This window comes from Calcarisporiella thermophila (assembly GCF_041956535.1).
Source record: "Calcarisporiella thermophila strain CBS 279.70 unplaced genomic scaffold VTP21scaffold_22, whole genome shotgun sequence".
NCBI classification, from domain to species: domain Eukaryota; kingdom Fungi; phylum Calcarisporiellomycota; class Calcarisporiellomycetes; order Calcarisporiellales; family Calcarisporiellaceae; genus Calcarisporiella; species Calcarisporiella thermophila.
This window is the reverse complement of record NW_027192212.1, coordinates 295,948-309,815: the sequence shown is the minus strand read 5'-3', so window position 1 is coordinate 309,815 and position 13,868 is coordinate 295,948. Positions and strand designations below refer to the sequence as shown.

Here is a 13,868-nt window from a genome sequence, read left to right as displayed (position 1 = left end):
GCTAACTAAATATGTGCATTTCATCGACAGAAAAGGGGAAGTAGTATAGTAGAGGAAAACGTGACCTTTGTTACTTCGTGGATAGCAAGAAATCGATGGGTTTCTGTGGAGACTTTTAATACAAGCACAAAAAGATAATTGGGCGATAGATCTATCGGTGCTAAATACAATATATATATATGGAGGTTTGATACACCATTGGGGGAAATTTTGGGGGTCGGAGCTGGCCAGAAATTATTAAATTGTTCCAAATTTTGTAATCAGCACTCTTCACCCTCAAGCGATTGTGCTAAGCTTTGAGCCTAAGAAATTTTCAGCATAAATTTTATGGGAGTTCATCTTGCAGACATCAGCCCCGCAACCAATTCATCAAGTGAGCTCACAGGACGGAAAACCCCGCTATAAGGGTTATTTACCCGCGGGGAGGGCCGAGGAATTTGCCGAAATTGTAAGAACGAGCACACGGGAGAACCTGTCAAAGTTACTATCCATAGAATGGCCTCACCACTATTTGGGGGTTGCTTTGCGGCCGTGGTTAGAATGGAAGACAAGAGAAAGAGGAGTTCAGATTTTGTCATTGGCATTTTAGGCGTTCTCCGAGCGTTTTGTGCCATTTGAACACTTCGAAAATTCTGTCAAAGAATGGAATGGCACCAGTGCAGAGCTATGATGGGTTTTCGGCTTGAGTGTAGAGAATACTTTTTCTTGCGACAGTTGGGTAAGCAGGGTTGAGAAAATGGAGCTCCCCCAAGACTGTCAGCAGAGAACAAGCGTTGTGTTGATCATTATCTAAGTTTGCGCCCATGTTCTCATGCACTGAATTAATTCATATCTAAATTTCTAGTGTGTGATCCTCTCGCTACGAGCGAGAGCCAATCCATACGATTTTTTCATTGATGTGCTCTTATCTCGAGGAGGACAAGACAGGAGTTAAATGTCTAATATGCTGCCCAAAGGTCAACTTAGATTGAGAAGGAGGGGGTAGTGCCTATTTTCTATTACCTAAAGGGCATTTTGCTCATGTAATAGGCTCTTCATGATATGAATTGGAAGGTTATGGTAGCTGTAGAAGAAAAAATAGCCCTTAAGATCCATTCTCAAAGATAACGAGGATGGAAGGGGATGAGCTGGCAGAGTGCAAACTACAGTTTCATTAAGCAGTGTGGGAGAGCCCATTCTAAATCCAGAAAAAATGGCGTATTTAGAAGGAGATTCGGCAAGAAGTATGTTTCTTGGATGCTCACAAGTCAGATGGGGGGGGGGGGCCGGCGGCTCTTAGATTCGGACGTCATTTCTCGGGCTAGTAGAAGGGGCATTCTAAGTTTGGAGTTTTGAACACAGTAAGCTTAGCCTTTTATCCATTCTGAGGATCTACTTCTCCGACTAGAAGGCCTTAATTTCCAGGGAGAGTATTGAGGCTTTATCGCAGATAACTCTAATCGCACGGCCAGGCTTTAGGGTTCTGGCCAGCTTATCTCCACTGCTTCCTGGGCCCTTTCGACTGTCAAAGTCTCTTTTGTGAGCTGGCGGCGGGAGGTCGGGGGCGCGGTCGGGAAAAGTAGGGAGCGGCCAGGAGTCTGGGGGGGAAACGAGGGCAAAAGCAGGTTCTAAAGATGCCCGCCGTTCACGCTCTGCGGCCAAAAAAAGGCCGCGTGGTAGTGCAGCTGAGTCGGAATGCGGCTGCAATTTCAAAGGACCAAAGCCCTCGGTGCCAGTGGGAAGAGGTTGGCCATGCAGTTCCAAAACCTAAGAGGGTCGCGTGAAATCAATTCCATCCCCGCGCAGTGTGGGGGGTACCAATGATTTCGAGGCCAACCCGGCACAAAGCCTTTTTCCCCAGCAGTTACACGCCCGTGATTAGCTGGTCCACCCCGCTCCCATGAACTGTAACTGAAATGGGGGTCGATTGTCGGCCAAAGTTCTGGCCAGTGACCGAGACCTCCTCGATGGATTTCGACTTATATAAACAGCCGGCAGCCTTTTCGTAACGCTTGCTTAATTTTTCTTCTCCTTTGTGCAATATTGCCCGGCCGCGCCTTTGTTTTATTATTTGCACACTCCTGTAATCCTCCTGAGGAGGTCGTTGGCCCTAACTACAAAACAATCCTGATACACATTACCTCTAATACCTGATCCTGCTTAAATACTCGACGCCATGATTAAAAATATCTATGTGATCGGTGGCTTTGCGGCCATTGCCGGTCTTCTTTTCGGATTTGACATTGGAAGTAACTCGGGTGTCATTCTCACTCCACAGTACAAAAACTTCTTCAATTCCCCGGATGAAGTGCTTCAGGGCGGCATCAACAGCTCTCTCTCTGCAGGATGTTTGGTTGGTGCGCTCATTTCCGGCTACCCTGCTGATAAGATTGGTCGTAAAATGTCGATAATCATTGCTGCCTTCATTTTCATGGTCGGAGCACTCATTCAAGCGTTGTCAAACGGTGTCGCCATGCTGATTGCTGGCCGTGTTCTCGCTGGTCTTTCAGTAGGCCTTACTTCTATGCTGGTTCCGCTCTATCAGAGTGAGCTTGCTCCACCCAACATCCGTGGTCGTCTGGTCGCCATTCAGCAATGGGCCATCACTTGGGGTATCTGTATTGCGTTCTGGATCCAATATGGATGTTCTAAAATTGACGGTGAAGCTGCCTTCCGTATCCCTTATGGAGTCCAAGGTATTCCTGCTCTCATTCTTTTTGTCGGTATGTGGTTTTTCCCGCGTTCGCCTCGCTGGCTAATGGACCAGGATCGTGAAGAAGAAGCGCTCAAAGTCCTTGCCTCCATTCATGGTGATGGTGACGTAAACCATCCTGATGTGCAGAATGAATATAATAAAATCAAAGAGGCCATTCGATTCGATCACGAAGTTGCTGTTCGGTCTTACCTCGAGCTTTTCAAACATGGGATGTTCAAGCGTGTTTTCCTTGGTGTGTCACTTCAGATGTGGCAGCAGCTCACTGGTATGAACATTATCATGTTTTATGCCGTTTATCTGTTCCAACATGCTGGGATTCAGGGGGTTGACGCGAACCTTGTTGCAAGTGGGATTAATTACATCGTTAACGTGGTCATGACTGTGCCTGCTATTCTCTTTGTTGACCGCTGGGGTCGCCGTGGCACACTTATGGCAGGATCCGCTTTGATGGCGACATTCCTCTTCATTGTCGGCGGAGTGATGGGGGGGGTTGGAAAACCCGGTTTTGAAGGAGGCCAAGCCATCTGGGATATGCAGGGTAATGAAGCAGCTACTAAAGCAGTTATTTCAATGGTATACCTATTCGTTGCTGCTTTCGCTTCCACTTGGGGACCAGGTATTTTCCCATTTCTATGAATTATTTACTAACTCATTACTCATTATATTCTTCATTCCAATAGTTGGCTGGATTTATCCTGCCGAGATCTTCCCTACTCGTATTCGCGCCAAGGCTATTGCGCTCTGCACCGCTTCGAACTGGCTTTTCAACTGGTTGCTCAGCTTTGTTGTTCCCATCTTGATGGTCCGCATCCAGTATGGCCTTTACCTACTTTTTGGTGCCTTCAACTTCTTGATGACAGTCCACGTATATCTCCAGTTCCCTGAGGTATTTATATAATATCGACTTTTTCAATATGTGACCACATTTAATTAATTTTTTGTTTTATATTTTAGACGAAGGGTCGCTCTCTTGAAGAAATGGAAGAAATCTTCTCCAAAGGCTTTAATCCGCGTACTGGCAAGTTTAAGGATGGATATGTTACTGAATCTTTAAAAGAAAAGAACAAGGCCGAAATCGCATAGAACTTTATTAAGAAAATTTCAATCTTAGTTGTTATCTGCTCTTTTCTTATGCTGCATGTATAATTCTATTTAGTTTATTTACCCTTCCTTTTTATTTTGTAATATTTATCATCGTTATTTTGATCTTTGATCAGAATGTGATTATGGTTGAAAAGTTAGATTTGTTTTAGTAAATTAAGATTTAACAATTTCGTTTAATTTAAATACGCTTATTTCATGACTATTAAAACTGACCAAGATGCAGCTCTACTTGTATATCAATATTAAACCAATTACTGGTGAATTCTTTTATGGTTTTGGAGATTAATTTCATAAGATGTCAACTGGATTCTATATGGATCTTAGATTAGGTCGAAAAAGTCGAAAAACCATTTTTCTGTCAATTTGGCCCCACTAAATAGGCTTATTCATTATCCGATAGATATCCGCAGTATCCCCTGAAAGCAAGATATACCGATTTTTTACCCCTCTATTTGTTCCTTCCTTTTCGACTTTGAATAGCGAATATATATATCTATCATGGTGAGTATCCATAGATGAAGATTCGCGCATGAGAAGAATGATGAACACCATAATGGATGGATGGACGGATGGATGAAAGATACATGAAAATGGGTCCAAAGATGGATTTCTAGTCATGAAGTGGATCGAGATCTTGTTGCTGATGAACAACACTAACCTTTATTTTTTTTTCTCATCCACTACTATAGTCGCTCGTCGTATCGGAAAAAAACCAGTTTCAGCACATTCTTCGTTTGTTGAACACTAACGTGGATGTAAGTTGGCTTAATGATGGGTTCGATTCTAGTTCCATTTTTTTAAGTGTTTCTTTATAGGGTCGTGTCAAGATCATGTTTGCCTTGACCGCAATCAAGGGTGTGGGTCGTCGCTATGCTAACCTTGTTTGCAAGAAGGCCGATGTTGACCTCAACAAGCGTGCTGGTGAACTTTCCAACGAAGAATTGGAACGCATCGTCACCATTATCCAGAATCCTACCCAATACAAGATCCCCAACTGGTTCCTCAACAGACAGAAGGATATTGTCGACGGCAAATATTCGCAGGTGCTCTCGAACGGTCTTGACAACAAGCTTCGTGAGGATCTTGAGAGGCTCAAGAAGATCCGCGCCCACCGTGGTCTTCGTCACTACTGGGGTCTCCGTGTGCGTGGTCAGCACACCAAGACGACTGGTCGCCGTGGCCGCACTGTCGGTGTGTCGAAGAAGAAGAGTAAGTTATATTTGAATTCTTTACTTTATAACAAATAGACTAATTTCCTCTTTTCAATCATTTAGACTAAACCTCTTCCTACTACCGCAGATACTACACGTTCTTATTTCTTACAATTTTCTTTATGTAAATCAAAAATAATAAAACAAAACAAAAACTTTTTTTATTCATTTTGATGGAATCCCTCCCAAAACTTTTATGTTTAAATAGTCACCTACAGGAAATCTTTCGAATGAAGACATGTAGCCTAATCGCGCTTATTGCTCGCTACAAGTATCACATTCAACATTGTCCTAGTATTTTTCACCAAAGATATTACAATGTTATGATAGGATATTTGTTGTTACAACTGCCATTCAATTAATTGAATCAATGTTTATTGATGTTAATATAAAAGAGGTAACTCCTATCACCTTTTTCTTGGTTTACGAAAATATACCATTCCCCCTTGCACTTGTTCCTCAGGCGAGATGCCAGCTGTTTCCTTTAATAGTCGCGTCAAAGCTTCCTCTCCGTCTGTTTGCATTGGGGCTTCACCTTGTTCTATTGGTTCTTCGGTAGAGAATGCCAATCGCTCTTTTACAATCCTCAAGGGTAAAGAGTAATACGCCTTTGTCATCACACGCAGCCATCTCCCACGTAACCAAGGTAGGCCCGTATCCAGAATTCGGCGTTGCATAGGGGTAGCTTGTGCTCGAAGACGTGACCATGCTGCCCAGTCGTCGTGAAGGGCGCATGCGCTCATTGCAAATTTTACAGATGAATGTTGGCGAACAGAAAGTGGGTGAGAGTAATAGATACGATAGATAGTGGTGCGATCGGGTGGAGTAAGATAATAGGCATGGTAAAGAAGATAATATGCGAGAAAATTAGGGCGATTGCGACATGTTTTTATGGGAGATTCATCAACAGAATTGCTTGAGGTTGCTAATGCGGCTGCCGGGTATAGATCTTCAATTAGCACCTTTAGGCTTTTCAGTAGTTCTCCAAAATCATTAGCCTGTATGCATGCCTCCGCCGATTTCTCGTATGCTAAAAGTTAAACTCATTAGTTCAAACATATTCTGCTTATTATCTAATAAGAAAATGAGCGAAGCACTGAAATAGCAACACTACCTTTGATGGCAAATTTATCCTTGGAATGTGATGACATTATGCCCTCTCTAAGCTTACCTAAAAAAAGACGTTAGTATAGGGAAGAAGAAGGTGAAAATAAATCAAATAATCTTACGAAAAAGACAAACAACCGCAACCCATTGCTCCTGTAATTCCTTTGGTAATTGTCCTGTTTCAGGAGTAACTCGTTGAAGCCGCCTAACCTATAGCTACAATAAGCATTTTCTTATCAAGTATGCATCCATTTATTCTCTCTCTCACTTTTTTTTGCAAATGCTTATAGAGCAGAACCTGTGCTTCCCTAGTTGTAAGGCTAAATTGCACAAAATTATAATTTTAAAACCTATTAACATGTACGTAAATTTAGTTTAATCTCACTCGTCTTCGCCCTTTACCGGTCGATCTAACACTCCACGGCGGCTTACGAGCGACAAGTCCTGAAAACGCTTGTCCATTTCTCTTTCAGCTGCATCTGGCTTGGATTCAACTATCCATGGCTGATACCGTGAAAGTCGAGCGACTTGCTTACGACGAGAACCTATTTGTGATGTACGCCTAGTAGATGGGGAGGAGGAGGGGGAGGTAGAGGAGGAAGAAGAAGAGGAGGAAGAGGAGGAAGAAATAGAGGATGGCGATGATTTACGTATAAATTTTTGTTGGGCTTGTCCCTTTGATCGCGGCATGAGTATATTATAGGGGCATAAATATCCAAACCACAGTAGTCAATCTTTGTGGCTCTTGTTTTTAGCTGAGTTTGATTTTCAACACTATGAAATTCACTAGCTTACAGTGAACGGTATGCTTTGCCTAGCATATTCAGATGGGAAAAATGTATCTAAAACTTAATCAGTATTCATTGTTACGCTTGTCTTATGCAATTACCCTCTGTGTCAATGTGGTGCTAGATTCCTGTGTATCTTGAGTGGGGCGTCTCTCACAGCGAAAAATCCGCAGTGCATTCTCAATCTGATAAAAGCGTATCAGACCATTACAATTCCACCTAATAGACCTGTATCCATTCAATATATCCCACCCGGCCAAGAACCCTCCCATTTCAACTTGTGAACAATCCAATTGCTGTGCTGATACACTACTAGAGAACTACGTATTTCTGAGCCATTTTCAAAAGGCAAACAGTTGTTTTCATACCAAGCGGTCTGCTTTAGGCCATGTAAAGGTGGCTTTATGCTATCGATTACGCCTTTAGATATCGGTACAGTGCGGGAGCTGGTTCTTGAGACGAGAAAGCATCGATTAGGAAGCATAAATCCACTTAATCGTTCGAGGTTCCATGTTATTGCCATCTTAAGTCACTGAAATCCCACGTTGCTACGTCAACACGTGTGTTCCTGGCTGATGAATAATAATCGGTCGAGATATAAAATTGTAACGGATTCTCGGTCCCTACATTTTTGTTCTTAGCCGTTCTTTTCACCCAACAAAAATCTTCAAATATATTCATCAATAATGTCTTCTGTACTGGAGCAACTTAAGAAAGTTACCACCATCGTTGCCGATACTGGCGACTTTGAGAGTAAATAGCGCGAGGTTTCTTTGTGAAAAATTAGGAGTATTCTAATTTAGCGTGTTGTTATTTTCTCTCTCAGGCATTGCTCAATATAAGCCTACAGATGCAACCACAAACCCTTCGCTTATTCTTGCTGCTTCGCAGAAGCCTCAATATGCGAAGCTGATTGACGACGCTGTTGCGTATGGCAAGGCGAAGGGAAGGTAAGGAAATAGGTTTTAATTTTCAATTAATCATAATAATTAAATATCGTGGTTTTCAAAACAGTACGCCTGACGAGCAGCTCGAATGGGCCATGGACAAGCTCCTCATCAACTTTGGTGTCGAGATTCTGAAGCTCGTTCCTGGTCGTGTTTCCACTGAAGTTGACGCAAGTTTATCTTTTGACAAGGAGGCCACTATTGCTAAGGCTAAGCGCCTTATTGCCCTCTACGAAGAGGCTGGTATTGATCGCAAGCGTATCTTGATCAAGATTGCCTCTACTTATGAAGGAATCAGCGCTGCCCACGAGCTCGAGGCCAAGCACAACATTCACTGTACGAATATCTTTTTTTCATTTTTGTTCAATATATCGATCTGACACACTCTATTCTAGGCAACCTTACGCTTCTCTTCTCCTTTGCACAGGCTGTTGCCTGCGCTGAGGCTGGTGTTACCCTAATTTCACCATTCGTGGGCAGAATCCTCGACTTTTACAAGGCCAAGACCGGAAAGAACTATGCCTCGCACGAGGATCCTGGTGTGCTCAGCGTGACTAAGATTTACAACTACTACAAGCAACACGGATACAACACCATTGTTATGGGCGCGTCTTTCCGCAACACAGGCGAGATTGAAGAGCTTGCCGGTTGTGATTTCCTCACTATCTCCCCTGCATTGCTCGAGCAACTCCAAAAAGACACCCATACCATCGAGACTAAGCTTAGTGTCGAGCAAGCACGCGCTGGCGCTCAAATCGCTAAAGTCGCTTATCTTAATAATGAGCCTCAATTCCGCTGGGCTCTCAATGAGGACGAGATGGCTACCACTAAGCTCTCTGAAGGCATCCGCAAGTCAGTACCGATATGAAAGGATTTGTTTTTGCATGTTGCTAACTTGAATATTACTTGATATACTAGGTTTGCCGAGGATGCTGAAAAGCTCAAGGATATTTTGAAGCAAAAGATTAATGCTTAAATGCATTTTCTGCAGCCGTCTACACATTTTTTGTTTGCATTTTATATGGAGGTTTTTGAAATTTGATAATAAATATTTATTATAGCCTTGCAAGGGTGCTTGATAGATATTCGTAAAATGCTTTAATAACTGCTAAGATTAGAAAATTTGTTGTGAAGTGGACACAGCGCTTCTTAACTACTTTGCATGAACCCAGGTCGTTAATGACGATATGGCATATTGCGGGGTCTTGATTCATCGAGAAAATTTGTCATATATGAATAACTGCGCTTTTCATAAAAACTCTCATCTCATATGTATATGTGCAGGAGCCGAGTCAGATACCCTAGGGTATCTCTAACGTTCCATTTTAGGTTGATTTATAATCTTTTTATCTTCGGTTATAAACCTCTTTGAATCATTTCAGAATTTCCCATTCAGGAAATTATCCATAAACCACGAGTCACAATACGCGCTCTAAGGCTATTCAACACTCGTTTGTCTAAAATACTACCATGAAGCAGCGATTTAGTGCCATCGACGTTCGAGCTACTGTCGCTAGTCTCAAAGAAAAGTACGCATGTCCCAGATTTCTCTCATTGCGCTCTAAATAATAGCTTTATCTCTAATTTTGTTGTAGGATCATAGGTCTAAGATTACAAAATGTATATGATATCAACGCAAAAACATATCTGTTCAAATTTTCTAAAGTGGGCTCGAATCTTATTCAATAATTACGATAATTACCATTAAATTATTTCCTTTTATCTAGCCCGAGCACAAAGAGCTGGTTCTGATCGAGTCAGGAATCCGTTTACATTCTACACAATTTGCTCGAGAAAAGAATCAGATCCCCTCGGGCTTCTGCACAAAAGTAAAAGCTGATTCTTAACCACACCCCCCTTACTCTTTTCACTAATACATTGCGGTATACTCAACTACAGCTCCGTAAACACATTAGAACTCGTAGGTTAACTAATATTCAGCAACTTGGTGTGGATCGTATCGTGGATTTTGAATTTGGCGGAGAAAACAAGGGATACCATATCATTGCAGAATTTTATGCTGCGGTATAATATGAATGTGTACACTTCTGTTGTGTGTCTTCTTTAAATAGCTTTTCTTTCATTTAGGGAAACATTATTTTGACGGATGAAAATTATGTGATTCTCTCGCTTCTTCGAGTGGTTCAGCCTAATGAATCCACTCGAATGGCGGTGGGAGAGGTATACGATGTAAGTTCCGTAGCACGAACGTTTGAGCCCATAACGCTGGGAAGATTGCAAAATTGTCTTGCGTCTGCAGGCCCCAAGGACACTCTGAAGAAAGTCCTCAGTTTTGGTCTAGACTATGGACAGGCAATGGTAGAGCACGTATTATTGATGGCGGATATTAATCCGGGAGCAAAGGTAGCCACTGAAATCGATAGCACATCCGGTATATACATATTTATGCGAAATGTTCATTTCGTTTTGTAAAACTTACGTTCTTCGCTGCAACAGATTCACCTCAGATGGAAGCCTTGTTGAAAGCATTTCTTGAAGCGGACAGGATGATACTGGACTGCGGAAAAACTACACAAAAGGCAAGTGCTTTGCAGAGATTTTGGAATTATTATAAATGGTTTCTCTGAAATCATCCAATCTATTAGGGTTATATAATTTTGAAGAAACACGAAAAGCGTAGTAATGAGTTAGAGGATGGCGAGAGCAAGGAGTTTACAACGTAATTATCCTTCTTTTTCCTTAATTTTGCCCAATATTGACACTGGTTTTTTTTTTATAAAGCTACGACGAATTTCATCCATTTGCTCTACTCCAACATAGTGGGAAGCCTACTAAAGAATTTGCATCTTTTGATGAAGCAGTTGATGAATTTTTCTCTGCCCTGGAGAGTCAGAAATTGGAATTAAAGCAGAGACAACAAGAGGATGCTGCCCTAAAGAAACTCGATGCTGTTCGTCGGGATCACGAAGAACGTATCAAGGCACTTGAAGGGGCACAGCTTAGTAACGTTCGCCGAGCTCAGTTAATCGAGGCCAATCTTGCCATGGTGGATGCAGCCATCTTAATTTTACGGAACGCTATTGCAAGCGGAATGGATTGGCTTGATCTGGAGGCCCTGGTAGAAAACGAGAGAAGAAATGGCAATCCGATTGCATTGATGATATCCGGGTTAAAATTGGAAACTAATCAGATCACTTTATTACTAAGGTTATTCATCCGTTCAATTCAACATAAAGCTTGAAATATAGTGCTTATTAACAATTTTTTTTTTAGTGATCAGGATGCTCAAGAGGAGAGCGAGGCAGATGAAGACGAATTATTTGATGATTCTGAAACTGAAGACGCCGAAAAATCCAAATCAAAGCAAAAGCCAGTGGTTGAGGCGTGGAAAGTGGACATCGATATCGGATTATCGGCCTTTGCTAATGCGAGACGATTCTATGAACAGAAGAAGCAGTCGGCAGTGAAGCAGGAGAAAACACTTGCGGCTTCTGAAAAGGTGGGATTAAAATAGAGATAATTCAAATCCAATATTTTTTTAATAGGATTGCATACTAAACTATGGATCAATCCTTTGCATAGGCTTTAAAGAGCGCTCAACGTAAGGTACTCCAGGATATCAAGGAGACAAGGACAACAGTGCGAATTAACAAAATTCGCAAACCTTACTGGTTCGAGAAATTCCTCTGGTTTATTTCGAGCGAAAATTACCTTGTGATTGCTGGGCGTGATGCACAGCAAAATGAGCAGCTTGTGAAAAGATATTTCCGAAAGGGCGATCTCTATGTACACGCTGACCTGCATGGTGCCGCAAGCGTAATTGTGAAGAATCCCTCAGGCGGTGAGGTTCCTCCCAGCACGATGTTCCAGGCCGGTGTAATGAGTGTATGCCAGAGTAAAGCATGGGAAGCAAAAATCGTTACAAGTGCATATTGGGTTACATATGATCAGGTAACAACTTGTTGATTTCTATTTTCGTTGGAATGGCATAATTTATTTGGTAATTATTCCCAGGTTTCAAAAACTGCACCCACCGGAGAGTATCTTACCACTGGCAGTTTCATGATCCGTGGAAAGAAAAATTTCCTTCCACCAGTGCAGCTTGTATACGGCTTTGGACTCCTGTTCCGTGTGGATGAGTCGTGCATTGCTAGACATATTGGAGAACGACGCACTTTAGCTGCTTTAGGTGATGAAGAAATAGTCGAAGAAAGAGAAGGACCCGAAAAAATAGTAAGAGAACCACAAAACAGAGATATATTTGGAGTAAGGGACGGAGAGCAGGAACAGGAGATAGAGCCGGAGGAGAAGAGTGAAGATGAAGAAATGAGGGTTGAAGATGAGAGAGAACATAAGGCAGAAGGAGAGGCAAATTCAGAGGATTTGATAGCACCCAAAGAAGAAGACACAAGTAAGATTGGGGAAGGAGAGAAGGAGACCCCTCCAACTCTAATTGGACAACTTCAAAACCTGTCGTTGGAGTCTACTGCACAAACCTCAGCCAAGGATGATACCTTCGAAGACGAGGAATTCGCATTCCCTGACACCCAAGTGGAGTTATCGACATGGGACAAGTACAACTTGTCTGAATACGGACAAAATGATCTGGAAGAGGAGGAAGAAGAGCCTCAACAGGACGATAAGCACTCAACTTCGGTAAGAGAATTATTGGATTTAGTTTGTAGTAGGAATCGTGACAAGTCTTTTTTTCTGATATCCAGAAGAAAAAACACATGTCTGCCAAAGAACGTCGTCAACAAAAGAAACAGCGGCTAGGAATTGCAGTTGAAGAAGAGCGTACGAGTTCGTCTTTGTCTGGGCATTCTGGAACAGATAGTGAAAAGAAGTCCAAAGCAACACCGGTGCCTGTTGCACGTGGAAAGAAGGGGAAATTGAAAAAGCTGAAGGAAAAGTATGCGGACCAAGACGAGGAAGAAAGAGAGATAAGGATGCAATTATTAGGGGTAGGCTTGCCTTGTTTAGAAAGGAAAAAGGCGCATTCATTTATTTAAATATTAATCGTTCCTTTTCTTAAGTCCTCGAAGGGGCCGCAACCAAAAGGCAAAAAAGCTAAGAAAGAAGCAGAGCGAAAAGCGCAGATGGCACAAAAGCAGAATCAAAAGCAGCAGCCGCATGGAAAAAGGAATGAAGGAAAGCAAAAAGAGACGGAAAAATCACAGACGGCGGTAGAAGAAGCGCCGGAGTATAAAGCCAGCCATACAGATGAACAAGTACAATCAATTTTAATTTAAGTGATGCTTTTGATTGCTTTAACAAATGTTCTACGCATAGCTGGACGATGTTCATACTGATCAGGATAGGCAAGAGATTCACCGGATAATGAAGGAAGAAAACATCCCGATTCTCGAGGCCGAGGATGCTGTAAGCTTTAGCTTGCGTGCTTAAAATTCTAATATTCATATTTTTGTTAAACCATTGTACAGGAGAATATGTCATTCCTTGACGCTCTCACTGGAATTCCACATCCAGATGACACACTTCTATACGCAGTTCCGGTTTGTGCCCCTTACTCCGCTCTGCAAAAATACAAATATAAGGTGAAGCTGACTCCAGGCACGATGAAGAAAGGCAAAGGTACCTATCCTATTCGTTAATTTATTCCCTTGTTGGATCGCACGGTGTTCTTACTAAATCCACCCTTGATCTTTATTCAAGCTGTCAACACCGCTATACATTTGTTCCTCAATCTCTCGGATGAGAATAATCAGGAGCGTGATCTCATCAAGAGCATCCCGGAGACGGAATTGATATCATCTATGATGGGCAAATGCAAGGTATCCGCTCCCAATATCGAGACAATGAAGAAAAAGAAAAAGATGTCAGGAAAGAAAAAAGCGCAAGCAGCATAGAACGTATCGACTGGGAATCTGAAAGGCCTATTTAACCTCTGTAATGATAAATAGAAGGGATGAATACTATGTTTGTTGGAGTTCCCAACATTGAATAAATTTAATACTTTACAAAGCACTACTATGGAGTTGCAGTCTTTAATAGGGCTGCTTGTTTTATTTGGGATTCGGGAGCAATTAAGTAT

General features: G+C 42.1%; 6 protein-coding genes across 6 annotated transcripts; 5 read left to right on the top strand and 1 right to left on the bottom strand.

Moving 5' to 3' along the window:
* Positions 1–1,613: 1,613 nt before the first annotated feature.
* On the top strand, positions 1,614–2,133 carry VTP21DRAFT_5441 (uncharacterized protein; the record flags this gene model as incomplete). The annotated part of the gene is made up of 2 exons (XM_069395963.1): positions 1,614–1,724; positions 1,978–2,133. The coding sequence occupies 2 exons, from the start codon at positions 1,614–1,616 to the stop codon at positions 2,131–2,133; spliced, it is 267 nt and encodes an 88-aa protein (XP_069248009.1).
* Positions 2,134–2,155: 22 nt separating this feature from the next.
* Positions 2,156–3,778, top strand: VTP21DRAFT_5440 (uncharacterized protein; the record flags this gene model as incomplete). The annotated part of the gene is made up of 3 exons (XM_069395962.1): positions 2,156–3,311; positions 3,376–3,581; positions 3,650–3,778. 3 exons carry the CDS (start codon positions 2,156–2,158, stop codon positions 3,776–3,778), a joined length of 1,491 nt encoding a protein of 496 aa, XP_069248008.1.
* Positions 3,779–4,297: 519 nt separating this feature from the next.
* Positions 4,298–5,078, top strand: VTP21DRAFT_5439 (40S ribosomal protein uS13; the record flags this gene model as incomplete). The annotated part of the gene is made up of 4 exons (XM_069395960.1): positions 4,298–4,300; positions 4,489–4,554; positions 4,615–5,008; positions 5,074–5,078. 4 exons carry the CDS (start codon positions 4,298–4,300, stop codon positions 5,076–5,078), a joined length of 468 nt encoding a protein of 155 aa, XP_069248007.1.
* A 339-nt stretch (positions 5,079–5,417) lies between these two features.
* Positions 5,418–6,807, bottom strand: VTP21DRAFT_5438 (uncharacterized protein; the record flags this gene model as incomplete). The annotated part of the gene is made up of 5 exons (XM_069395959.1): positions 5,418–6,040; positions 6,125–6,181; positions 6,240–6,327; positions 6,386–6,437; positions 6,503–6,807. 5 exons carry the CDS (start codon positions 6,805–6,807, stop codon positions 5,418–5,420), a joined length of 1,125 nt encoding a protein of 374 aa, XP_069248006.1.
* A 784-nt stretch (positions 6,808–7,591) lies between these two features.
* VTP21DRAFT_5437 (uncharacterized protein) lies at positions 7,592–8,828 on the top strand (the record flags this gene model as incomplete). Its single annotated transcript, XM_069395958.1, has 5 exons — positions 7,592–7,658; positions 7,732–7,855; positions 7,920–8,188; positions 8,248–8,704; positions 8,771–8,828. 5 exons carry the CDS (start codon positions 7,592–7,594, stop codon positions 8,826–8,828), a joined length of 975 nt encoding a protein of 324 aa, XP_069248005.1.
* Positions 8,829–9,322: 494 nt separating this feature from the next.
* Positions 9,323–13,683, top strand: VTP21DRAFT_5436 (uncharacterized protein; the record flags this gene model as incomplete). The annotated part of the gene is made up of 16 exons (XM_069395957.1): positions 9,323–9,381; positions 9,448–9,517; positions 9,580–9,681; positions 9,752–9,877; positions 9,941–10,244; positions 10,310–10,392; positions 10,459–10,532; positions 10,595–11,020; positions 11,087–11,312; positions 11,396–11,764; positions 11,828–12,469; positions 12,535–12,777; positions 12,850–13,044; positions 13,106–13,195; positions 13,258–13,408; positions 13,490–13,683. 16 exons carry the CDS (start codon positions 9,323–9,325, stop codon positions 13,681–13,683), a joined length of 3,354 nt encoding a protein of 1,117 aa, XP_069248004.1.
* Between the last annotated feature and the right edge of the window lie 185 nt (positions 13,684–13,868).